This window comes from Stegodyphus dumicola, chromosome 6, assembly GCF_044657685.1.
Source record: "Stegodyphus dumicola isolate Sdum_Otavi_A_Nest chromosome 6, ASM4465768v1".
NCBI classification, from domain to species: Eukaryota; Metazoa; Arthropoda; class Arachnida; order Araneae; family Eresidae; genus Stegodyphus; species Stegodyphus dumicola.
This window is the reverse complement of record NC_140773.1, coordinates 218,337,563-218,365,243: the sequence shown is the minus strand read 5'-3', so window position 1 is coordinate 218,365,243 and position 27,681 is coordinate 218,337,563. Positions and strand designations below refer to the sequence as shown.

At 34.3% G+C, this 27,681-nt stretch overlaps 1 protein-coding gene across 1 annotated transcript in view; it reads right to left on the bottom strand.

The window, feature by feature from the left end:
* The window catches only part of LOC118187580 (meteorin-like protein), an 81,302-nt gene that overhangs the window by 35,893 nt on the left and 17,728 nt on the right, over positions 1-27,681 (bottom strand). The window contains exon 2 of the mRNA XM_085819529.1: positions 10,502-10,875. Within this exon, the coding sequence (XP_085675655.1) occupies positions 10,502-10,875 (374 nt within the window). The remainder of the gene's footprint in view (positions 1-10,501; positions 10,876-27,681) is intronic.

Here is a 27,681-nt window from a genome sequence, read left to right as displayed (position 1 = left end):
ACTCTTAAATTGTTGATAATTCTACAACTATTGCATGCAGATTAACTAATGGCATAAAAACCTCAACCGGAAGTTAATAAAAAATAATTAAATCATTTGTAATGCAAAATATGCGCAATTTACCAACATATAAGAATAAAAAAAATTGAGTTCACTGAGCCGAGTAACAGATAAAGATATGTAAAAGATTAAATTAGCAGTGAAAATTAATTCCTTTCTGTTTTCGAAAAATAGTAACCTCTATTTGCACTGTGTCATTTCGAGAAAAACACAGCCAACTCTATATGATTGTCATATGATTCTTACGCAATTCTACTGATGTAAATGGAACTAAAACTCAAGCAGCCAATAGTAATTTTACAGCAATATTAACTATCCAATCAAAATGCACTGAGAAACGAAACTAACTCAGTCTGAATTAAGATTTCACCTTAAATATAACGCACTCTCTTTCAACGCTTTGGCCTGGCTGCACTGTTGTCTGTCTGCTGTTTCCTTCTTGCTGCAAAGTTATTAAAAATGTAAATCCCTTGTAATAGGCACAATTAATGTGCCAACTTGATTGTGGCCTCAACTTGTTTGCTGAAATAAAGGTTGAATTAAATATACTTTGACTGCCAAAGTTGTTACTCATAGTGAATTGGGGTTTCAGCATTCTACGACATCAAAATTCTGGCTGTTCATTACGAATTCAACCGCCTGTATTCTACTACAGAATCTATCACCTATGGATGGATATATATATATATATGTACTTTTGGTGAGGCAGATTGAAACCAAAATAGGAGGTGCACAACTATATGTTATAGCAAGTCCTATTTAAACAAAATTTAAACGTTCGGAGGCTACTCGTTTATGAGTTATGCGAGATACATACATACGTACGTATGTACAGAAGCCACGAAAATATCTCTTTTGAATCCGTTTTAAATCAATTTTATAATCCGTTTGGGGAAAAAGCGTCCTTTATTCTGTCCTTACGTACAGATGTCACGCAAAAACATCGTTAAATTGCATTAAGTTCTGAGAATCAAAAAATATTTTATTATTATTTGCAACTATGTCATGTATGATAGTACGCAGCATTTTTTTTATCAAGCGCATTAAGTTGCAAAATACTGCAAAAGCAGAGTTATACTTCAGCCTGTGTACAATATGCAAATTAGATAAGAACAGTTGCAATATAAATAAATGTACATTCTCACATGTTTCGTTTCTCTTAGAACGCGACGAATAGTGTCAAGGCAAAAAAAATGTCTGTCAACATTTTTAAAAGCATTGGACGATATATTGCGAAAACTAGACTTCATAATGTGGAAAACTCGATACCTAAGAGCGCAGACGATTCATGATTCATAAAGAACACTTATCAGTATTTTTGAAACTTTAGAAGAAGATGTGAAGTTTAAATTGCGAAATATCTGGAAAGTTTTCAGAGTAACCGTCTTCTATTACTGCACGTTTTATCAGTTTTTCTTCCCTTTAAAATAAAAATATATAAATCACAGAATTCAGACTCGCTGTACAAATTCTTTTTTCTATTCTTGAAGAAAATATAGCAGTTAAGTAAGATATGAGTACGCTTTTTTTTTTCGGGCATTTTTTGCTAAAAATTAAGATGTTTGATTTACAGAATTTAAAATGAAACGCACTCAGCCAATACATTTCAATTTCAGTTTTGTAACTCAGTTTAATTTCAGCAGAAAATATGTATGCTAATAGCCGAACATACCTCTAAAGAAGCTAACAGTTACGACTTTTTACTTCCTTCTACGGAGTAAAGGAAGTATTGAAATCGCGAAAAATTTCGGGTATTATATTTCAAAGAAAACATCCATTTTGACCGCTCTCGAATTCATTTGAACGCTCTTTTTGAATGTTGTCTGTACGTAAGGACAGAATAAAGGACTCGTTTTTCCAAAATGGATTGTAAAATGGATTCAGAAGAGATTTTTTCGTGACGGCTGTACGTACATATGTATCTCCCATAACTCAAAAATGAGTACCTTTAAAACGTTGAAATTTTGTATATAGAACTGGTATAACATGTAGTTATGCATCTCCCTTTTTGGTTATAATCGGCCGCACTAAAAGTATACATATACACTTGCTCTGTTACTCGGCTCGGTGAGCTCATGTATTCTTATATATTGGTAAATTGTGCATTTTTGGCTTTAAAAATCATTTAGAAATGTTGTTTGTATGTACCGATTAAAGTTTTTATACCTTTAGTTAATCTGCATGCAACAGTTGTAGAATTATCAACAATTTAAAAGTTGTTTAAGTGCGGCTAAGTCTAACCGAGCAGCCATATTTGTTTACATTTGAAACTTAGCAGAAGAGTGAATTAAATCCGTTTCTGCATCTTCAATGTCTTTTTGCCGCATGAGACCCAAAGTAAGTTTTCAGTTTTGTGCACCGAAAAAATCTGCCTTCTTGCCCGCTGGACGACTTGCTTGCTTTTGCGTAGAAACGCTAATTTTAACTATAAAAATTGTTTTTTTTTAATTGTTATATCTGTATTTGATGTTTTATGTCTTTCCATATTTTCCAATTTTAATGAACATAATTAGAATTTTTATGTATTTTTGCTTTGCCGGCATGTGAGAACTGAATCAACAGAATGATAAATATATCTCCAATTAAATTCGAGGAAATAAATTTAAATGAAATACAAACAAAAAAATGTGTATAATTTACAAAGAAGTCATATGGGTCCACATCAGATTTTTTTTTAAATTAATTCATGAGTTGTTATTTGACATGAATAGTTATTTATATCTGATGAAATGGTAGCATTAAAATGACAGTAAAAAGTTACAAATAAATTATATTTAGCATAAAGTTCTGACAAAACTGAGGTTAGAAATTTTTCCACAAAATTCTACCAATAACTAATCTTGAATATAAATTTTTCTTTGCATTTAGCTACACTTTTCTATCACTCATCAAAAATATTTTGTAAACTCGAGAGTGGGACTGACTGCATTGCAGTTTTTTTAATTTAAAATGAACTCCATTGTGCTTTAAAAAAAAAAAAAATGAGAGGTGTTCTAGAAAACTGTTGCTGATCATTTCTTTCATTTAAAAATAAACATAAAAATGCAAAACTGACATTTTTATGGCAAATTTATAAACAGTTTCTTATCATCTTATTTTACATACTAAACGCTAAAGTCGTTTAAAGAATATTAAATTTATTTGGCAAATAGCTAATTAACATAAGATTAAATTTGAAGAGGAATACGCCCACGTGAAATATGAGCAGTTTAATTTGGTGTAAATTTTAAATAAAACTCTATCCATTTAGTGGGCGATCAGCTACATGTCCTGAACACACACACAAACACACACACACACACACACACACAAAAAAAAAAAAAAAAAAAAAAAAAAAAAGATTGTTCAAAAATGGGAAGAAGCTAAAGTTCGCTTCTCAGCCGTAGTCATCCTCATTCGATTCAAGCATTAATATGTCTACAGGACTTCTGTGTAATATGCATCAGCACTTTTTCGAAGGAGCACGACATAGATTTTATAAACAGTATGAAAAATAAGTCATAGAAAAAGAATTGAAACTGAAAGATACCACATAGAAAGGTTGTGATAAGAAGCCTTGAGAAGTTGGTGCTCGGATAATCCTGTGTCTTGTAATTCGAAGACAGACATCTGAAGCCATATCAGCAGCCCATCTAAAGCCATAATCAGGGCCCATCATTGGCAGAATGGGATATGACAGCTGAATATTAGTATGCTTTGATGCAAGTTCTGTTCCCACTTGTAAGTGAGAATTGGTTATTATATTTTCTGCTTAGTTTCCTCCATCATTGGCAGAATGGATATGGCAGCTGAATATTAGTATGCTTTGAGGCAAATTCTGTTCCCGCTTATAAGTGGAAATTGGTTATATTTGCTGCATCGAGTTTCTTCCATCATTGCCAGAATGGACATGACAGCTGATTATTAGTATAGTTTGATGCAAGTTCTGTTCCCATTTATAAGTGAGAACAGGTTACATTTGCTAGTTATATTTGCTGCATAGAGTTTCCTCCATGTGTAACATGGAAGTATATTTCTATAGAAAGTCAGAACTACCCCAGGTTGATACGAGAAAGTGCTGAATATAGGTAGCTCGACTCGGCTTCAAACGCTGGAACACAGGGGAGCTTTCATGTGTAATGTGAAGATAAGCTAATTTTCCCTTAAAAAAACCCTCTACAAAAGCGTCTTTCCCTTTAGGCATATATTTTTCGTATGCTTTATGGTAATCCAAACAATTATAATCCTAACCCATAGAAAATTCTCTATGAAGAATCCCACTTAAAGTACACTGGTATTCAAAATAACAGAATTTTCCCATTTGACCAATTATCTTCAAATTAAGAGGCTGAATTTAATGGTATGGACATAGGTGCAAAGAACAGTCATAACAAAATGTATGATCTACCTAAGGCTCATGGACGCAGGAAGGCAAACAGGGTATGGTCCCACCTGATAATACTGCTCCTCACAAACAGGACTTCAAACTGGAAATGAAACCTTTTATGAGTCCTTTTGGCAGTCGTTTCCTTTCCTGTACGGTTCTGTGATGTGAAATTGCCCTTTCAAGAGTGTTCCAGGTACGTTTTACAGTGTTTAGGTCAGCTCTGACTAGCCAGTCCATCCCGTTAACAGCTTCAGTTTCCAGAAAATCATTTACCAGATTATGATACACTGAGAAAAGACTGAAAAAATGTATGCCAACACTTGACGCTATAACAGTAATTCTAAACGTATACTGGTATGTTGTTTCAAAATTTTTGTAATTTTGCTGTTGAACTGTGTATGGCGTAAGTGCGAAGAAAGTGATGCTTAATAATACAGCTAAAACCACACACAAAAAAAGGGGGTAGCAGAAATGAGTACAACAGCAGACTGCGAGCTGAGGAAGAGCGATAAAAATCTTAACAAACCCTTTTGGGCGACCGTTACAATGCGAAACCTTTCAGAACTTTTTTTTTTTTTTTTTTTAAAAATTAAAAGTGCTTTGAGTAACTTATTCCAAAAAAATTTTTTTTAAGAGATTAACAGCTAGCATACGTGAAAAAAATAATTTTTTTATCTAGTATTTAGTAACCGATAATGGTAAATAAAAGTGGAAAATACAAGTGTCCGAAAACAAATGCGAGTCACAGTAAATGCTCCTTTTCTTGACAAAAATTTGACATTTCTAGCGTTAAAAACAAAAATGCTCATTTAAAAGACAGAATTTTTACATTATAGCTTAGCTGTATCATATAACGATATAATTCCTTAAAATTCAGGTTTGATGTGACACGACAATACGATAAAAAACGCAGAAAGGGGGAGGGGGGAATAAATTTTCCTCGCTTTTTTCCCATTAAACTCCCGCCGTTTTCAACGATGGAGATATGGGAACAATCAGGGTTGCCATAAAAAACGAAAATATGGCGAAATAATACATAAACTTTGTCGCCAATACCTGTAATTATATTCAGTAAAATAGAATAATAATTCTATTTTTAACACGTGAAAGAGAAACACGCTAGTATTTAATTAGAAATTAGAAAAAAATCTTTTTCAGATTAAGAATGGTTTCCCAAAAAAATAGTACGTTATTCTAAGAGAGATGATATTTTTTTAAAATTTTTTTACATGCATAAAGATATTCCGCTTTATTTCAACAGATGAGATAAAATAAATAATAAGTTCAAGTAAAATACAAAATTTGTAATAATTCCAGTTTTTCCATGTGTTTGCCTTATCTCGTAAATTTTTATTGATTTTGCTCCCTTATTTTCTTCTATTTTGATGGCTTTAAAATCGTTATTTCTTTTATTATTGATTTATTTCATCTACTCTAAGAACGCATTTAAGGCATTTGCAGATATGAAGAGAATTTATGAAAAAGTGTACATTCTTCGGAATGCATAGTTTTTACCACTGTAGGTTCCCATTTCTATCCCAAATTGCGTTTCATATAATTTGAAATAATGCTATATAGTTTCTTTCAAACATGATTTTCTTTGAAATATTTTGGATTAACATTTTATGCTATAATTTTGGGCTGTTATTACATATTTTATACTTCTGTCTAGAGTATTACTAATTTATGCTGTAGGTAGGGTCATACTAAGCTAATATGGGTTTAAGGAACAACGTTCTTTCAGGGGTCCCCTAAGTCAATTTTTCCTTACCTTTATGAAGGATGTAGGATTATGAAGAACTAAAGAACGATTATGAGGCCTTCTACAGTCTGGGATATTATAACCGAATTAAAGATCAGCTTTTTGAGGTGCTTTTACAACAGAGCAGAAGAAGAACTCAGAACAAATTATCGTTAAGATAATAGAACTGCTCGGATATGAAAGGGGAACTTTTAGATTGCTTAGATGCACATGATTCTCGCTACATAACAAGAATAGAAGAATGTATTAATTTATTGCAGAGTTCTCGAGGTTTATTCCTGAATTATATAGTAATAATTATGAACTGATATTTAACTGTAACTATACACAGTAGTTAGTTAGGGTTACTATATTTCACGAAAGATAATTCATGAAATCGTACGAAAAATTAATTTCAGTTTTATTATTTTTTACATTTTGAAACTTTGTTTCCCGGAAGTGTGCGCAGGGAAAGGGGAAATGGGGTGTTTGCTCTCTCGGAATCGAATAAAAAATATGTTTTTGTATTGATGGACGATTATTATTATTATTATTATTATTATTATTATTTTTAAAGGGGTGGTACCGGCCGAATTTTGGGATAGCGGAATAAGACGTGAAAAATGTACACTGTTAAATTGTATTTTATAACCTATTTGTGAATGCCACACCCCCCAAATGAATACAAATTTATTGATGTAATTATTTTTCTCTAATCTTTATTTGCAAAGGCACTCCGTATTCCTTCCTGTATAAGAAACAAAACATGGTAAGAAGAAATGAAATTCAAATGAAGATGCAAAAAATCCATTAAGAAATTATTAGAATCTATAGTGCGTCGCTAGGCAACAAGTCTGTTGTCATGATACAGATTTGAAGACATGTTAATGAAATCATTTAGCAAGATCCCGAACCAAAAATATCTGCATTTCCATAAAAGCACGACAATGGCTTCATGAGATCACCACACATAAATTAATTGTTCAATTTCTATAACCTCATTTAAAAATTTCGGACTTTTTTAATCCCAGGGGTTATATAAACCCAGAATTATCTGGTCATATCCAGGGCATATGGTAACTCTATAACATAATAAAAACACGTAATTGCAATTAATATTAACATAAAAAATACTTCAAAAATGTACTAAATTACCAAAGAAATGTGGAATATCCTACGACAAATAAAATTAACTATTGATTTCTATATTCAACTGAAAACAATGACGCTGCAATTAAATACACTTCTGACACACTGTCGCCACAAACCGAAAATAAAATTCTGTGATTAGAAGAAAAAAGAAGACGCAAACTTGGCGAAAAACCGCCAGTTTCTTTTTCTTGAATTCCGAGCGAATAAAAACGCGACATGGGCACAAGATAGGAGTGGGCGTACTTTACGGGTTTATGGCGTAAACTTTGACATGGAGCATCACGAACGTGTGCTCGTGACGTAATCGACCCAGGCATGGGAACCTGGCTGGAGGTCAAAACCTTTTTTCCAGGGGAAAGCAAAACGACAGGTTTGCGCGGTGAGGGAAAGAGGGAGAGAGAGAGAAAAAGATGACTCTCCATTTTTTTCATAATTTTCATTCCCCACTTTCATAATATATCTCTCTTCTTTGTACATTTCTCCGGCTTTTCTGCGCTGTGAAAAGGACAGCCAGCGCCCCCTGGGCACGAAAGTGCGGAAAATCTAGATAAAGCGAGCTCAGATGCTTACAAAGATAAGATAGAAATTTTGTACCATGTAGGTTTGGGTGTGGATGCGCGGGTTAGTTTTACAGATGTCTCTCTTTGTTCAGCTCAAGGTTTCGCGTGCAGAGCATTTTTTAATACTTAATCCTTTACGCATTTTTATTGAGAGAAAAAATTATACTGGGAAAAATTTACAACTTTACAATGGTCAAATTCATTTGATAATCTTGCAATCTGGAAAAGTTCCTAACTTATTAAAATTATTATTTGACGGTTTGCACAAAACGACTGCTTTCGTCCTATATAAAAGCGTGCCGGGGGGGAGGGGAATATGAAAGCTTTCAGATTTTATATTACGCCCAAATGGGTGCTTTTTTCCTATTTCCGATGAAAGGCATGAATCTTCATTACAAAGCATGCACAACTAATCATTTCTATTTTGTTTTCTGTATTTGGATTCCAACTCCCTCCTTTAATGTCTGAAATGGTACCTACAGCAGGACACAATGAGAGAAGCTGTTTTAGGCTCAGAAACATTAAATAATAGCTGCACATTGAATTAACAGAAAAAAACTGAAAGTAATGAATTCTTTTTTTACAAGAGGCAAAAGTTCCCAAGCATTAGTGAACAGTAGAGTACAGCTCCATGGCAAAAGCTGTATAGGCATAACTCTTTCTAACTTCCTAATAGGCCTACCAGCGGCGAGCGGTAAAGTCCCTGAACACTGGTAGTTCGGTCCGAGCTCCACGAAGGCATCCCTTCCTTCCGTGTAGTGCTTTAGGGTGGAACACGTAAATAATAAACTTCTTATGGGTTATTCAATTATGGCAAAGCACACGAGGGCTATCTGCCTAAAGGGAGGGATGCCTTCGTGGAGGACTTTCTAAGGGAAACTGGCTCGTATACAAGTTACACATGGGGAAAACCACGAAAACGCCCATGCAGCCAGCCCGTTCGCGGGATTCGAACCTCGAACCGAACTACCAGTGTTCATAGTCTTTACCTCTCGGCCGCTGGTGGGCAATAAACTTCTTAACAGTTGCGCGTTGCAGAAATGTGTTTATGCAGACCATTGTCTGGATTGTCATGCATGTTATATTAAAGAAGTCATGTAGGTATATGAAAATGGAAGCACCCTTGCAATGCCCCCCAAAAAAACCACGCGCTACCGCACGTAGACATATATGTCCCACTGAAAGTTTAAAAATGACTGCTGGGTTAAAAGAACTTGAGAATCTCTTAAATGTTGGGGATGATCTTCCAATATTTGGAAAAACAAGACGGCGCTGTGCTCGTTGTACACAAATGAACATAGAGAAAAGAACAAATATGAGCTGCCCAATGCGTAATGTTGGGTTATGCAACGAATGCTTTTTATCCTGTAGCATACTATGTAAATCTCTTTCATATAATAAAGTTCTCCATAATAATAGGTGTGCTTAGAGTAAGTCGACCGCTACGTGTGGGACATATGGATCCCACCATTAACTACGTCCAGGACATATGTGTCCACAGCCTTTGGCGTGAAAATCCTTTGCCAAAAAAGAAAATCCCAAATGCTAAATTTACCTTATTTATGTCAGATTTTGTTTACATGGATAGAAAACGAGGGAAATTTTCTTTTTTTTTTTAAATTCGTAGTCAAAGGGTTAAGAAACTCTTCCGGGAATTTCCGCTTTCGGCAAGTGTAACCTACGCAAGAAACAGCTACAGGTGAAACATTTTACACAGCTTTGTTAAATGTCCCGGGTAAGTATGCGCAACAGATCGCCTAATGGAACTGTTTCGGCTAGAAAAGTCTCGTTCAAACTTGTGATGGACGAAACGCATTTCTGGGAAAAATTTCTTCTGGCGTTGCTATATGTGAAAACCCCCTAGACAGGAAACCAAAATCAGTAGCCAAAAAAGGCTTAGGCACTTTCTAACTGTCGAATTCAGTGACGTCACTTAACGAACAGAAATGGGAGACACGAAAACACAAAGGCAGCAGTGACTATTTGCTTTTGAGCAGACTATGAGCCAGTGACGTCAGAGAAAAGCAAAACTTGCAATATAGTAACCTTGAAGGAAACATACTATGCCTTCTCGTCTTATGTGAAATTTTATCAGCTTTGGCAAATCAGGAAAAATTTAATCAGCTTCAGAACGTAAACATGCTTGTCACTTCTCTACAGATATGCTATCAGTACCCAAAAAAAGGTTAGGCAGTTTCCAACTCTCGAATTCAGTGACGTCACTTAACGGATAGAAATGAAAGAAACGAAACACAAAGGCAGCGGTGAATATTTGCTTTTGAGCATACTATCACTAAGTGACGTCACTGACTCAAACTTGTCATAGAGTAACCTTAAAGGAAACACCCTATGGGCACCAGCCTTCTCATCTTCTGTGCTTTTTTATCTGCTTTGGCATATCAGGAAAAATTTTATCATGCCGTATGGCCTTCAGAACGTAACCATGCTTGTCACTCCTCTACAGATTTGCTATCAAAGATATACACATAATGTTTTTCGATACATACACTTGATCGAAATATTTGCTCCTCTGGAGTTGTTCCAAACCAAAAAGTAACTTCGGTTCTCTCCAACTCCTACGCATTTAAGACATAAAATAAAAGTTTAGAATATCGAACTCACCTTCCATGTCATCCGCCAGATTTTTCTGTGGCATCAGATCATAAGTAAACTCGATGGTATCTTTTTTTAAAATATCCAGAGGCGGATCAGCCTCGACGTAAAGTGCTACCTGACTTTTTCTGGAAGTGAAACATCTGTGTAAATCCTCCGGTTTGCCATCCCCGGCCTTGTACAGAGGGTACAGCTTCTTTTCTCCTTCCAGGTACAGACGGGCACCTGTGGAATTGGCTGCTATCCTCACGCAGCCTTGGAATGTAGACAGTGGAGGCCTAAGAAGGACCCGCAATGCCCCACGCGGATAGTACCACTTGATGCGGCCCTGCGTGCAGCGAAGATAGAGAGGCTGGATGCCTCGCGGTGACTGTTGTAGGCCGCTGAAAGAGAAAGAAATTATTAATCAATATCACATCACTTAAGTACAATTCATATCAATAATAACTTGTGGAATTTCTTTGCAGCGCAAAACAGAAAATGAAAACTAACTAACGACCGCATTATGCTCGCAGTTTCGGCTTGAGGCGTTGACACAAAACAACAAACTATTTGGAGGCACTCTGTTACTCCTTTCAGGTGATTTCAGACAATTACTTTCCGTCATTCCACGTTCAACGTACGCTGATGAGATCAACGCTTGCTTAAAATCATCGCCACTGTAGCGTAATGTTGAAAAAGTGCAACTGTAAGTAAATATGCGCGTTCAAATGCTTCAAGATCCATCCGCTGACACATTCTCAAAACAACTGTTAGATATCGGCGATGGAAAAGTTACTATACATGAAACTGGATGCATCCCAACGATTTCTGCACAATCATTAATTCGCAAGATGCTCTCATTGCACAGATATTTCCCGATGTACACACACAATACATTAATCATGAGTGGCTGGCAGAAAGAGCAATTTTTACAGCAAAAAATGTGGACGTCACCAATTTGAATCTCAAGATACAACAATTGTTGACAGGGGACTTAGTATCATAAAAATCTATTGATACAGTTTGCGATGCCAACGAAGCTGTGATATATCCAACAGAGTTTTTGAACTCATTGGATTTGCCAGGCATGCCACCGCATATTTTACAACTGAAGGTTGGGTCTCCAGTTATTTTGCTTCGTGATTTGAACCCACCACGGCTGTGCAACGGCACGCGATTAGTCATTAAAAAATTAATGAAAAACGTTGTCGAAGCGAGTATTTTAAATTCCGAGGTGAAAATATATTACTAACACGAATCCCTATTACACCTACACATGTGCCAATTCAATGTAAACGTCTTCAATTTCCAATTAGATTGGCATTTGCAATGATTCTCAATAAGTCTCAGGGCCAAACGATGTCTGTTTGTGGCTTAGATTTGAGCACACCATGCTTTTCATACGGCCAATTATACGTGGCATGCTCTCGAGTGGGCAAACCATCCAGTTTGTTTGTGTTAGTTAAAGATGGGCTAACAAAAAATATTGTACACTCTACTGCATTAAGGGATTGATATTGTTATAATTAGTGATATATATAATTTTAAAGAATAAATTACAATAAATTTTTAAAAAATGTTTCGTGTTTAGTTGTTTTTATATTCCGTCATCGTTCAACAGCTTTCCATGCCTCTTTCACTCATATACCACATCCTCACACACTTTTTTCTGTTTTATTACCTGTCACAATAAGTTAGTTATTTTTTCCTACCAAAATATTCTCTAGAAATAATTTATATGGCAAAACAACACTTGCCGGATCACCTAGTATATATATAAAAGTTGTTCTGCAGAGAGAAATTCTGTGCAGTTTTTGAATTTGATGCTTGGTGTTCCCTTTAGGCAATTTTTCCAGTACATTTAAAAGCCAGAAGTAATTAATATAATTAACTCACGTGATTTATAATACAACTTAACTGATAACTTTTATAAACATTTTCATCATTAGTGTACGCAATAAATATTTCTAACTCTATATATTATGAACAAAATTCTAACTTCATATATTATGAACAAAATTATTACTTGCCCTTCACCTAACAAAGAGTTTTTAGGAATAATTAAATGGCCAACGCTTTGCCTAATATAAGCAATGTATATATAGTGCATTTTTATTGGTACTTATGGTATACTTGAAATTAATTACTATATTTTAATTCTAGTATTTGGAAATATCCAAGTTATTATTTTTAACGATATTTTATCACATTTTAAAGAGTCCATATACATTATTATTATTAGCCCAAAGGTCTACTAATTTCGTTTTGTCGTTTTCTATTGAAAACTTAAATGCGTTAAATTACTTTTCAAATTGTTGCCATCCAATATTACCGCCCTGTATTATATTTAAAGAAATTAAATAATGAAGAATCTGTATAAATGTATGTATGTTTCTCGCATTGTGATAAAACAACGGTACCTAGAGCGATCCAGTTTTAAATAACGTAATCCTCCACCCGAATATGGGCAACTGGAAGCCTTTTAAAATTATTTTGCGAATTGAATTTTATGGTTTAAGTGCGAAGAACATATTTAATAAATAAAGGTAACACACAAAATGTTAAAAAAAGCTTCTTCGGGCGCAATATAAAATCTGAAAACTCTCAGATTATTATTATTATTATTATTATTTTAAGTTACAGGTCAAGTGGAGGGAAACAGGAGCGAAAAATTTCGTCAGATGAAAAGAAAAGGGTTGTAAATGAAAAAAGTTTCAGAAACCCTGGCTAAGATTATTATGGCAGATGCAGAACACGAGCGAATAAACGAAAAGGGAGTGGGGATTAAAAAAAACAGACGTAAATTGTGAAATAGGAAACCTTTATTCTGCAGTTCCTTGCTCTGCATTTGAAAGGATACTTTTCTTTAAAACTGCAGATCATTCAAGCAGAAGATGAAGCCTTTTTTTCCCCCTTATCTCCCTCCTTCATGTGATTTTTCTTCTTCCGCAGAAAAACATTAACACTAAACAACTGTTACGTTCGTTACCTTTGCAAAACTTTGAAAAAATAAAATACAAATGATGACAGTTGGCAACAAATAAATATTTTGAGAAAGAGGCACGTGGAAACAAAAGCAAAATTGCTCAAAATCCGAGAACGGGGAAATCATTTGAAGTGGAACGTTTCAAGAGGAAAACGGCGATATGGCATCAAATTAACGTCTCGACGAAGGCAAATCGACGATAAACAATACACTATACCACGCGTTTATGGAATGTCAAGGAGAAAGCTATTTGTCGATTTGTTGGACCCACCGCCGAAAATGTTTCGCTTTACATAACACGTGCCATATGCTGCTCAAAATAGCAGCAGTACTTATTTACGGTAGCTCGTTGCGGCGAAAAAACATTGCATAATGGATTAATGATGTCATATTACTTTGGAGATGCGTTTTTTGAAGTTAATACCGCCCCTTTGGGCTAATAAAAGAGATTGAGAGACAAAAGAAATAGAATATTTGATTTAAATTTGACAGTTTTATTAAGGGCTATTAGTTTCAAAACGGCATTTTGTGGCATGTCATTATAAACAGCGAATCACATTTTAGATTGCAGCCACCAAATATTATCGCCCTGTGTTACATTTAAAGAAGTTAAATATTGAAGAATCTGCATGAATGTATGCATGTTTCTCGCGTTGTGAAAAAACGACGGTATCTAGAGCCATCAGATTCTGAATAACGTAATCCTCCACTCGAACATGGGCACCTGGAAGCCCGAATTTTGAATTTAAAATTTGGTTTATTGTCTATTTCATATTTTGTAAAACTTTAACGAATTTTTGATAAACAAACTCAACGATTTCAAATCGTACAATAGCAACACAGTACGAGGGAAAAAAAAAAAAAATTATCTCCAGTACGGGAGACCGTCTATCGGAAATTTTAAAGATACGCTGTTTTTAAATATTTTGTGATATTGCTCTTGAATTGAATTTTCTATGGTTTAAGTGCGACGAAATGATATTTAATAAACAGAAATAACACACAAAACGTTAAAAAAACGCCCCCTTGAGCGTAATACAAAATCTGAAACCTTTTAGATTTGTTTTTTAATTAACCCAAAAAAGTCTCGAAAGGGGTTTTTGAGACATATCACTAAATTTCACCTCATTTTAGATGGCTGATTCACTTTTCAAATTGTTGCCACCAAATATTATCGCCATGCATTACTTTTAAAGAAATTAAATAACGAAGAATCACGTTCCTCGAACTGTGAAAAAAAGCGTCATCAAATTTTGAATGTCGTAGTCCTCTACACGAACATGTAACATCTGGAAACCTGCATTTTGAACTTGTTTTCCTATTTATTTCATATTTTGTAAAACTTCAATTAATTTTTGACAAACAAACTAAAAGATTTTAAAGAGAACAGAGGTAACATTGTTCGAAATAAAATAATTTTATCTCCAGCGCGCGATCTGTTGCCATTCGGAAAAATGTAAGAAGTTTATCTTTCAATTTTGATAAAAAAATTCGTCTCTATAAAATCAATATGTTGCTGCGGCCTGAAAATAAGATACTTCTATCTTCCACACACCAGCGTGATGCCACTCAATGAAGCCTAAGATATTCAAATTTAATCTAGAAGATTACTGAGTAATAAACTAAGCAATGTAAAAGCAATTAAAACAGTTCTTACGAATTATCTTTTTCTATTTTTTAACGTGACTGATTTAAATCAAGAAGCATTGAAATCTATTTTTAAATATGATTGAATTAAATAAAGATGTATTAAAATCATTAAATGTGTAATAAGAAAAATATTCAGTATTTTATGAAATTGCTTTAGCTCGACTTACTGAAATCGTTATATACTTTTTCTTTTTTATGATAACTATTTTGGGCAGTTGACTGCGCAAGTGCCTAGTTTTAAAAGAAATAATATAGCGAATATAAAAATATGTATGAAAATCTCTATCTTTTATCGGGAATTCTAAAGATATGCTGTTTTTAATATCTTGTGATTTTGCTGTTGAACTGAATTTTATGTAGCGTTAAGTGCGAAGAACATGATATTTAATAAATAAAATTATCACACAAAAAATTAATAAAATTAAAAAAAATTTTTTTTTTTTTTTGTTAGCCATCTTACTAAGAATACTGAACATTGACATGATGAACTGAAGAAATGTAGAGACATCAGCATTTTTTTGAAGCAGGAATCATGAAAAATAAGCAATGCCCTCACCGGGACTCGAACCTCAGACCTCTCGAATAGGCACCGAGTGTGCTGACCATTACACCATGAAGACATGCTAAGGTGGGAGAAATACCTTATAAAAATAGAAAAATGTATGCTGTTAAAAATAGTAAAATGCGTGAAGAAGAAAACGATGTTTAATAAGAAAGCTTCAGGAAAAGAGAGAGAGAGAAGAAGAAGAAAAGGAAAGGAAAAGAAAAAGAAAAGGTTAGCAGGAGTGACTGCGAGGCAGACTGGTAAACTTCGAGCTCAGCGATAGCGTAAAAATCTTTTAACAAACCTTTTTGGACGACCATTAAAATCTGAAACCTTTCATATTTTTATTTTACACCTCATTCAAAATATTCCCTTTCTTTAAATTTTATTTTTATTTCATTTAGACCGTTTCGCTTCTTTGTGTTATTACATTATTCACAAATATGCACATTAAATTTTGATTATTGTAGCAGATTTTGGAAAAGCTCTGCTGTGTCACCTTAAAAAAAAAAAAAAAAAGGAGACTTTTAAATAATTAACAGTTTATAAGGAAAACAATCTCTTATAACATCTCAATTATACAAATAATAATCCACTTAAAGAAAAAAAGGAGTGCTCTGAAATTCAGAATTAGTATGCAGCGGATTCCGTACTGTGCAACAAACAGAAACTTTTGTACAATTTGAAGAATTTAGGAAATGTCAGATTTTCAATTGGCTTTAATCTTCAATTCCAGAAAATAAATAAGAACTAAAAGAACACTTTTTTTTTATCCGAATTGCAAGATGCGAGACATAATATGTAATAAGAATGCAACCGCTGGCTTAAAGAATAATTTGCTGAAATTTCAAATGCAAGACTATGTTATGATTGCTGCCATCCACCTGGAATTGTCCTCCCCTTCTTTCTTCTTTAAAAAGAAAGAAAGAAAGAAAAAGGAATATAAGAGTAAGGAGTGGTAAGTGCAGACTCTCCAAAATCTGGGCTAGTTTCGTAAGAACATATCGAGTGGCAGAAAAAGCAAACGTTCTCTCAAAAGTAGACACCTTGACGTCATTTCCATGGCGAAGCGACGCTTTTGTGCCATTAAATGAAAATGCTACGTTGTACTCGATGGGCCATTTTTAAAAATTCTGAGAGCTCTTCAAAAATTCCATCTGGAGAAAAACTTCAATGGAGGCTTTATTGACAGCTGCCACTCTGAAGCGCTCTTGGACCTCGGCTCCACGTTTTCAGAAGAAATACAGAATAAGACTTAAATTGATTGAAAAGATTTACCAAGCTCATTTTCTGCAAAATTTCCATTGTACTTAATGACGGAGACTTTGCGCAAAGACCTAATGTTGGAGACTATTACGCAAAGACGTCACGACGTTCTCGTCTAGGGTCGAGGGTTTTCAACAAGTCAAAAATTCTCGGATCTTGTCTGCTTATGCTTGAAAGCATACACAAAATTTATAGGATGCTTTTACTTTTCTGCAACAGTGCTTCAAGATTCGAAGAGGTCCATCGAATAGGGCTACAGCGAGTCATTTCATCGAGTATAGACTGTCTAGAGTTCTACCTACTTCTCAGACTAAGAATGTCTTAAACAGATATTGGTAGTTAGTCAGAGGTTCAATTCTCAGCGCAATGGGATATTTGCATGCAGTGTCTTCGCCGTTTTTTTGGATGTCTTTGTAAACACAAGCCCTCCCCTTACTTCCCCAAAAATATGATATCACATAATAAAACTAGAAACGAATACAATTAACTTTTGAAGCTTAGGTTTAAATGTTATGATTGTTTAACTTTAATAAAAGAGAAAAATATCGGCTGTTAGCTCATTAAGCGATGGAGCCGAAGGTTTATATTCTGGTCTGGTACTTGCTTTCGATGTAAATATTGTTAGGTACAGTGCAACTCTAATTATACGAACTCCGACTATCCGAATCGCTTTCAGAATTTCAAAATCAACTGAAGAGGAGAAAGAAAAGGAGAAAAAGAAAAAAGAAACTCAAGAAAAGGAAAAGGAAGAGACAGGAGAAGATGAGTATGATGTGTCACTTGAGGAATTTAAAAATATTCTTTTGAAAATTCTTGGATGTTCAGAAGTTAGTGCTGAGGACACAGCGGAATGGATGGTGTGTGATTCGTCAGACTCTGAGTTTCAAATTCTAAATAATGATGAACTTGTTGAAAGTGTGAGAGAACAAAGTGTCGAGGAAGATGACCTTAATGTCGAAGTGGATGGAGCATCAGCCTGAGTGTGACCACAGGTAGCTTTTCCTTGTTAAACGGATGCGCGACTTGGCTGCCCGAAAACGGTTGAAGACAGACAAACGGCTTATTTTGTTCGAGATATTCAGCAAGCAATGACTTTCAACACGTGTAAGTACTGTACAGCACACTATATAACATACACGTAAAAGTGTTGCTTTTCATTTTAATTAATTAAAACCTCTTTTTCTTTAAAAATATTTTTTTCTCCCATTTTCAACATACAGTAATTAATTAAAGTGTACGTATACCTTTCTTCGAGAAAAATCCAATTATCCGAATGGAGTCCAGTCCCAATTGATTCAGATAATTGGAGTTCTACTGTATTTTGTATTTAGATAGCTTATTTTATAGAATTATAATTAAAATTGTTTTATTTCCCCGTGCAATGCAGCGCGACAAATTTTAAGAGAAAGCTACGCCGAAAAAGTAAAAATACAAGAATACAGTTCTCTTCGACTACTCTAGGTAAATCTAGGGCAAAAAATCAGTCCTAGATTTAAAAGCGTTTCTATCGAGTTTTGAAAAAAAAATTCTGCAGAATATAGTATTGCCATCTCAAATTTAAAATTCACTATCTGCAGACTTTAGTTTTAAAACCACAGAGAATATTATTATAACTATTAAACTTATTTTTATGTGCTTATGTGCCGTAACTTTTCCGTCAAAAATTTACGTAGATGTTATGTATAAAAATTCGTATACCGTCTTTAACTAATGTGCATTAAGGAACCAAGCAATCTGGCACATAATATCACCGCCATATTTTCACTCACCCTTATTCCAATAACCATAAAACATCGAGGGTAAAGAAAAACTGTAACCTTATGCCATTTTTATACTGAGAGAGAGAGACGAAGTCGACAAAACCTTTCAAAGAGAGGGTGTCTATATGCTATCTTTGGAGGCCTCTGAAAGGGCTAGATTATGGGCACCACTGAACAAACAGGCAGTCACGTTCTGCCCTTTTCATTATATTTTCTTCTCCAAGTCCTCCAGCGCATTATTTATGCCACCTAAGCTTGTATTCGTAACCGTAATCCGTGCTCAATATTCCGAGGATGCCCGTTTTTTTTATTTTCAATGAATGTGGCAACATTTCAGTTTCCCTCATCACCCTGCTAGTTTTTTCCCTCTCTTTTCTGTGGGAACTATTTTCAACAGACAAAATGCACGTGTTTGTGCAAAGATGGAATAAATGGGAAGGGGATAATTTGGTGGCTTTTTTTAGGGGGAATGTACACTGTAAATGTGCTCAAGTCTTATTAATCAAAAAAAAAAAAAAAAAAAAAAAAAAAAAAAAAATCACAGTTTCAAATCTATGAACAGATACACTGCTACGATTATTTTTGAAGAGATTCTTGTTCATATCCAGCATTACTACCAAAAGTAAATCTAAAGTAATAATAATAATAATAAACATAGAATCAATGTCACGTGCATATCTAAGACATCATAACCTCGAATATTTGCAACGCGAAACATTGATACAGTTGCAATCTAGGTTTGCTAAATACGCTTCTTTAAAAACAGACATCGAAATACCATCAGGTACCGGTTACAAAACGGTTGAACTCATTCTGAATTTTAAAAAAATGTATTGGGGGGAATAATAAATAAATTTAAAAAATAAAAAACAAATAAAAAATCTGAAAATTTTCAGATTTTATGTTACGCCTTTAAGGAGCATTTTTTTCACGGGGGTTTCAAAACGGGATTTGAAAAGGGATACAGACATTCAAAGTCATTCGACGCAAAATACCGTTAGACATTGTAACCTCTTTGCGTTGCCACTCTACTAACATAATACCGGTATGAAATGTAAAGAAACCTCAAGCATAAAATACCCGTACTCTTAAAGATGCACGCGCGATGTAATGGAACGCTTTGAAATCTATGAGTTTGTTAATCAAAAATTCAGTTTTATAAAATATGAAACAGATAATAAAACAAATTCCAAATTCGGGCTTCCAGACGCCAATATTTGAATGGAGGACTACGTTATTCGAAATTTGATGTCTCTAGGTACCGTCGGTTTTCTTCACAATGGGAGAAACATACATACATTAACGCAGGTTCTTCATTATTTAATAATCAGAATAACGACCCGTAAGTATATAAACAAAACAGTATTATACACTGAAATCATTCCAGTTTTAACATTACTGAACCTTACCTATACAGCGCCCGCGCTCCAAATAACTTTCCTGAAACCAAAAACGAATGACTGTCTAGTTTTTATACTTGTTACCGTAGACTGAGAATTAAAGAAAATACATTTGCTTCTATTCTTAAACCTGCTTTTGAAACTGGTATTTATCTCATAAATGGTTCTTCGATTTCGAAAACAAAGCTTAGCAAGGGCGTAGTAATAGAGCATAAAGGGATTAACTACGACCTACTTTTAAAATTCGAGCTTTAACCGGATCTCAAAAACGCCCTTTTAAAGTAAAATTAGGCAAAAAATCATCTTCAGATTGACATGATTTTATAGAACACTATTGATCTGGACATAGTTAATTTTAATGTTAATCGAAAATGATTCCTTGTAAATAAATGTTTCCGTATGTTGAAAATAAAAGATCAGTACCCGGATCATAAAAATTCGTGAGAAGCTATTTCGACCATTCTCACCTACGCACGACTTTAATCAACTGAGATATTAATTAATTAACTCTGAAAATACTAATTTTTGCACTCATTTTTCCTAGTGGCAACAGTCTAGGGAGCTGGATATGAAACTCTCCTTTATTTCGAAGGGTGTTGCCACTGCTCGCTTTCAAATCGTAGAGTTTGTTAATAAAAAGTTGTTAAATTTCACAAAATATGAAATAAAAATAACATTTTCAAACATTAAATATGGTTTTATTATACAAGGTCACAGTCTGACGTTGAAGAAGCACGCTATTGCATATGACGTCAAAATTGTTTCGTTAAAGTCAGATTTTAAATAAACAGCTGCTGTTGGCAACTCATTTGTTTCAAGTTAAGATAGCTGATACGCTATGCTATTTATTGCCATGCTAATTATTTTATTTGATGTTGAGAAAAAGTTTTTATATTACATTAAATTAAATAATGACGTCATACGTATTAATCTGAAGTGTCAAAAGTTTTGTTTCCTGGTTTGGCAACAAAAAAATTATTTACGAATTGGTTGTTGCTTGTAAAGAATGAACTGATTTCATTCATACTGAAATGTTTCCATACATTTTCTTTTCAGGTGTACATAGATCTTATAAATTTTGCTTTGCCCGCTAGTACAATTTTAATTTCTGATGAACCGTGCATACTTCCATGCAAAGTTGTCGACATAGACGCACATTAATAAACATTTTATATGTGAGCAATGTTTAGTTATAATTTTAAGCTTCTAAACTAAAAATACAAGCCCTACAAAAGTTTAAATTATTTATTCAAAAAAATATGTTTGAAAGGTAAGTAAACATGGCATACTTTGAGAAAACAATTAATTAATACAGTGAGCGAGACGCCTCTTTAAGTCTTTTTCAACACTTGATAACTTTTTGTAAAGTAGTAATCGTGACAAATAATTCAAAACCAATATTTTCAAAAGATTGGTTTGGTTAATATGACTACGGCAAAGCCTCGAGGGCTATCTGCCTAAGGGAAAGGATGTCTTTGTGAAGGTCTTTCTAAGGTAAACTGGCTCGTATACACGCCACACATGAGGAAAACCACGAAAACACCCATGCAGCCAGCCCTTTCGCGGGATTCGAACCTCGGACCGAACTACCAGTGTTCAGCAACTTTATCGTTAAGCCGCTGATGGGCCAAAGAAGGTACGCACTGTATTAACAGCTTGTTCTGTTTCTTTCCCAGTCACATTTTTATAAACTTTCTTTTTTCAGTAAAACGTTACGTTTTTACTCGTGGCAAGAAGCGCAAGATTACGCCTGTCGTTGGCAACAGCTTTGAGCACCTTACAGGTGCCAGTACGATTTAGCTCAGTTCCGCCCCGAATTTTCATGGAGAGCACCCCCGGAAGGGACGGGTACGAGGGTCTCCTACCAACACCTCCTAGAACTAACTCAAGGCCACGGCGCGCAGTTCGTGACGTCACTGCAGTAGGGATATTTTCGTCCTCGCCAACTTTAAGGGCGCCTTCTTAAATGTCCATTTGACAGGATTATAATTAAACTGAAATTTTTATATTTAATTCTCATCGTTTATAAATCTGGAAAATACCTTGCTTTCATTAGATTGTGAAGAACCTAGATTTTTATTTTTAGAATGTTTTCGATACGAATAACTAGAATTTTTAATTCCATTAAAAGTTATTACTGATTTTACCAAATTTAATCGCTGAGTAACTCTTGTTAACGAAAGAAACTTCACACTCAATGAATCGGAATTTTATTTGTACGTAATAATTAAACAGAAAGACAATTTAAGACATGAAGGCAGGATATAGATCCTAAAAAATTGAGATAAATTCTAACTGATTGAAATTATGAAGCTATTTTACCTGGAATCATGTAGAAAACATAAAATCATTAGTTGAAAACAAATATAATTAATCAGAGATGTTTATTGGTCAAGGGTCGTATTAATTATACTTACAACAATTTATGCCTTGACTAATAAACATCTTTGATAAGTATAAGTAATATATCTTATTTTTAACATATGTTGCCGAATAATAATAAATACTCACGTTTGAAAAAAATAACCCTAAGCTTGCAACGATTTAAATAAGTTTTCATAATTATTTGAGACATTAGGTGCACAGAGAGAATTAAATATTATTTTGCATTTTAAATGGCAAATATCAAACCTCTGATAGAGGTCTGATATAGATATAAATAGCTAACCTCTGATCTTTACAGGAAAATTTTATAACATGGGTTAGCAGTATTATGTGGAAGGGAAATGTAATAAATCCTAAACTGGGATATTGAACACAACAAATTAAAAACACAATTATCATTGCATTATTACTGCCGAATAAAACGACTAAAATATAATGCCCTTAGGATGCACTAAATTATACATTACAATTCGAAATAATTTATACAATTCGAAATACTTTAGATAATATGTATATGCTTATTTTCAATCAGTCAACTAAAAAGAGGAAGGATTGTTCCAATAGAGTTTTCCTCTATTGGAACAATCCTTCCTCTTTTTAGAAAATTTTAGAAGAAGAAAATCATCGAAATTGTCTTTGCAGTTCTCAATTCAGAATTATTCAAAACTGTCTGTATTTTTACACATTAAGTTTTTCGGCTTTAAACTGAGCATATATTATTCAATTTCATTAAAATTTGTAGCATAAAATAATATAGGTTAGGTTAAGTTATTTTAACTACGACAAAGCCTCGAGGGCTATCTTCCTAAGGGGAGGGATGCCTTCGTTGAGGACTTTCTAAGGGAAACCGGCTCGTATACACGTTACACATGGGGAAAAACCCCGAAAACACCCATGCAGCCAGCCCGTTCGCGGGATTCGAACCTCGGACCGAACTACCAGTGTTCAGCGACTTAACCGCTCGGCCGCTGGTGGACCGCTAAAACAATATAAGTTAATGTTTCTTCACGACTAATAAAAAGAAAATCATACTTATCTATTAATTGTATAAAGTGAAACAGGTAACTAGTTTTGAAGAATCATGTCTAATTAGATAGAAAAATCTTTTGTCAAATAAAGAGTTGCCAAAATTTAATTATTTACTTACAAAAAATACGAAACACTTGCATGCAAAGATTGTTATAATCGGATTTAATTATCTAAACTAGAATTAAATACAAGATTTTGTAAAACTTCATATTTAATTATTTACTTTATATTAAGTGAATTTTAAGAATATCAGGCATGAACTCACAAAAATTTAAATAGCGTATTTTTTCGCATTGATATCAGAAACAAAATTGGTATTAGTTACAAAGATATTATCAAGAGTTTTCAAGGTCTTCGGATTTTAATAAATACGCTGTTCCTGTGACAAATGTATCGAGATATTTAAAGGCAAGCATTTTGCAACATACAAAATGTATTTACAATTTTGAATTTTTATTAATCCTACATTTAATCTAATCCTACTTTTAAGTCACACCTTTGTTTAATTTACTTAACTTGGTAAATGATGCTATTTACTACAAAGTGACTAGCATGATTATAAAGAATGCCATCTGCTATAGATTGAACGATTAGCATGATGATAAACAGTACTATCTGCTATAAATTAAATTAATAGTATGATTAAGTCATTTATTTATATAATCACTATTAGACTTACAATAAGATTAAATATGTTTACTTTCTATAAATGTATGTACTGGCTTTGGTTTATGATAATTGTAACATACTTAACTTATTCATTAAAAAAAAAAAAAAAAAAGAAAAGAAAAAAAAGAAAACGCAACTTACCTTCGAAAATTTTTTTGGCTTGAAATTGCTTCTATGAATCGCCTTTATCCATTTATTTAAGAATTCTTTCTCTTTCGGAAAAGAGAAAACCTGTACTTTAGGACCATTTGGATAGTTCCCTTTACAGTTAGGTACACAGCATGCGTAAACCATATTAAAAATTTGAAAAACAAATAATAAAGTGGAATAGTTATAATATGGAAATATCTGAAAAAAAGAAAGAAAATGTCCACTGTTCTTACGGACGACTTCTGACCGAGTGACCGTCAAAACTCCGGAAATCCACCCACCACAATCCTGAGTGGGGAGAGTTAAATGAAATGCAATCCCTACTGAAACTGACGTCACACCTCCTCCTGGGAAACGCGCCGTGGCCTTGAGTTAGTTCTAGGAGGTGTTGCTCCTACCCCCTCGTCCTATACCAGCAGCCTGTCGAGAGGACTTTCGGCTCGCCGCATATTTAGAGTACCCCCATGCCGTGCGGACACTATACATTTACAAACATCCATGCCTTCTCCGGAATTCGAACTCGAGCCCTTCACCATGGCAGTCAGCGACGCTACTAATAAAATAGGTTATCAAAAAACACAACTTAAGATTTGCTTATATGTAACAGACCTTTGCGCGGGAGGTTACAGCACAGGTGGAGAGGTACACCTCCCGCCCCCCCCCAAAAAAAATCAGGGAACATCTCTCTAACTCCCATTCTACTGGGACGATTGACAAAATTTAACTTGCGGTTTTTTATATCACGAAAGTGTGACTTAGGCTATATATTAGGTTTATATATAGCATTGTTCTAACATACGTATTCTGACATAAAATCGAACTTTTTTTAATGAAGTACGTATTTTTTTTTTTTTCCAATTTTTTCCTATTTAACGCAACCCAAGGTACATTAAAAAAGATGTTTTGGTTTAAAAAAAAATGCTAAAATTTTCTTTCTTCCTTTACCTTTCCTACCGTTGCTGACTTAACAAATGCTTTTGAAAGAACATTTTAAAGCTGTTAATTCTTCACAAAGAATTGCGTAGCTTTGGATTTCATGCTTAGAAGTCCTTCCTGCTTATAAGCCAGACATCACCACCGAGAATGTGGTATTTCGCATAGTTCAGACCAGGCCTTTCACTCGTTGTTCTGGACTTACAGACACCAAAAGGCTGTTTTCAAATGATGAATAAAGTTTCACACTCTTACCATCCGATGGATGGGACCTCGGCGAGTTCTCAATCCAAACCATCAAGCTTAACCAAGGCTCCAAAAGGAATTCTTTTTCGTGAACGGGATTCTGTCCGTTCGTTAGGTGTACTACTACAAATCTGACTAGGACACCTGCCACAGCCACGCAGAAATGCAGAACACACTTCTGCTGTCTTCAACATAATAGAGCTCCTTATCAAACACACAGTGTGGGTAGGCCAGCTTTCTTGACTATGACGTGGACATGTTAAAAATGCCCTACTTACCTTCCTTATCTTAATGCCACAGAATATCTGAACGATAAAACAACAACAACCCATTTGAAATCGTACGTGAATAATACAGCCTTTTTTCATATACCAGCATTAGAGTGAATAACAAGCTATACCTGTCCAGAACCATCGGTAAAAGATCTTGATCAATGTTCCAACCTTTTTCATACTGCGCGAAATGCAATTACACCCCAAAAAGCAGGTCAAACGTTTTAAATGTTACTTATCCTGCCGTGAAATGTGCATAGGAAACATGGCTTCGCAAACATTGATTTCGACATGCTGCGCTGCCGGGGAAACAAAATGTAGGCTGAATATTCAGTAGTCGGCAAGGGGGAAAGAGAAAGAAAACAGAGAATTTACCTTAAACTACAGGACAACCGAATACTTTATAATAGTGCCTCCATAACTGGCTATAATGCATTCCAAGATCTAGCATGGTTACCTGAAGGCGCAGAACAATACACATAAAACGGTAAAATTTAATATATCAATTGCCAATAACAAGACATTACTAGCTTTAAGCATATGAATAATACACATTAACACAATAAACTTATCTAAGTATCTTTTGTATGCATGAATATTAGAAATTCTGATCTCAATCTTACCTCGAAAATGGTAAGAGTCATGCAATACTTTACCTGCCATGTAAAGGTTTTTAGTATACGGAACATTAAAAATCATGTTATCCATCAATAAATAATGCAAAACCTGTGTGAAGAGTGGATGTTTATTTGTATTCAAGGCACAAATTGCTGAAGACAATACTGGTTGATATAAAACTAAGATTGTAACCGTTCCTGTGTGCTCTGTTAATAAATCCTTTTAAAGCTAGCCGGCATTAGTGTCTATTGAGGAACGGCAAATGCCGGCTAGCTTTAAAAGGATTTATTAACAGAGCACACAGGAACGGTTACAAACAAAAGGAATATACATAAAAATGAAACATATACCAAATGGAACATCAAACAGTTGAATAACAGAGACATAGTAAACTAACATCATGGCGGCTGGAGTTCGACTGACGTTTTTTCATATCGCCACGAGATGGCGTTTAAATAAAATAGTTCGGTTACAGTTCATGAGGTGAATAAAATAGTTCAATTACACTTAAATAGGTCTGTTACAAGATGAACATGAATGCAAAAAATTTGACAGCTTGGAGGAGGATTTCTGGCTTTAGCCCAAAGGGCGTTAGCCCAGATGGACTATTAATTTCGTTTTGGCATTTTTGCATTGGTTCCCTATAAATGTCGGTTCACTTTTTCAAATTGTTGTAACGAAATATTACAGCCCCGTATTATATTTAAAGAAATTAAATAATGAAGAATCTGCATGAATGTATGTTTGTTTCTCGCGCTACGAAGATGCAACGGTACCTAGAGATATCAAATTTTCAATAGGCTGTCCTCCACTAGAATATGGTGATCTGAAAGCCCGAACTTGCAATTTGTTCTATTATCTATTTCATATTTTGTAAAACTTTAACGAATTTTTGATTAACGAACTCAACGACTTCAAAGCGAGCAATGGCAACACTGTACGGAATAAAACATTTTTATCTCCAGGGCTCGAGGCTGTATCGGAAATTCTAAAGATATGCTCATTTTAAAATTATTTTGCGATACTGCTGTTAAATTAAATTTTATGGTTTAAGTGCGAAGAACATGATATTTAATAAATAAAGGTAACACAAAAAACGTTAAAAAAAGACCCTTCAGGCGTAATATAAAATCTGAAAGACTTCAGATTTTTTTTTTACTTAAATCTCTCTTTCTCTGCCCTGGAAATTTTAAGGTATTCGACTACGTTTTGAACAGAATTATGGCTCTTCTATTTCACTGTCGTGGGCCGAAAGTTTCTGTTTAAAGAACTTAGAAGTTGATATCTATAGGTACAGAC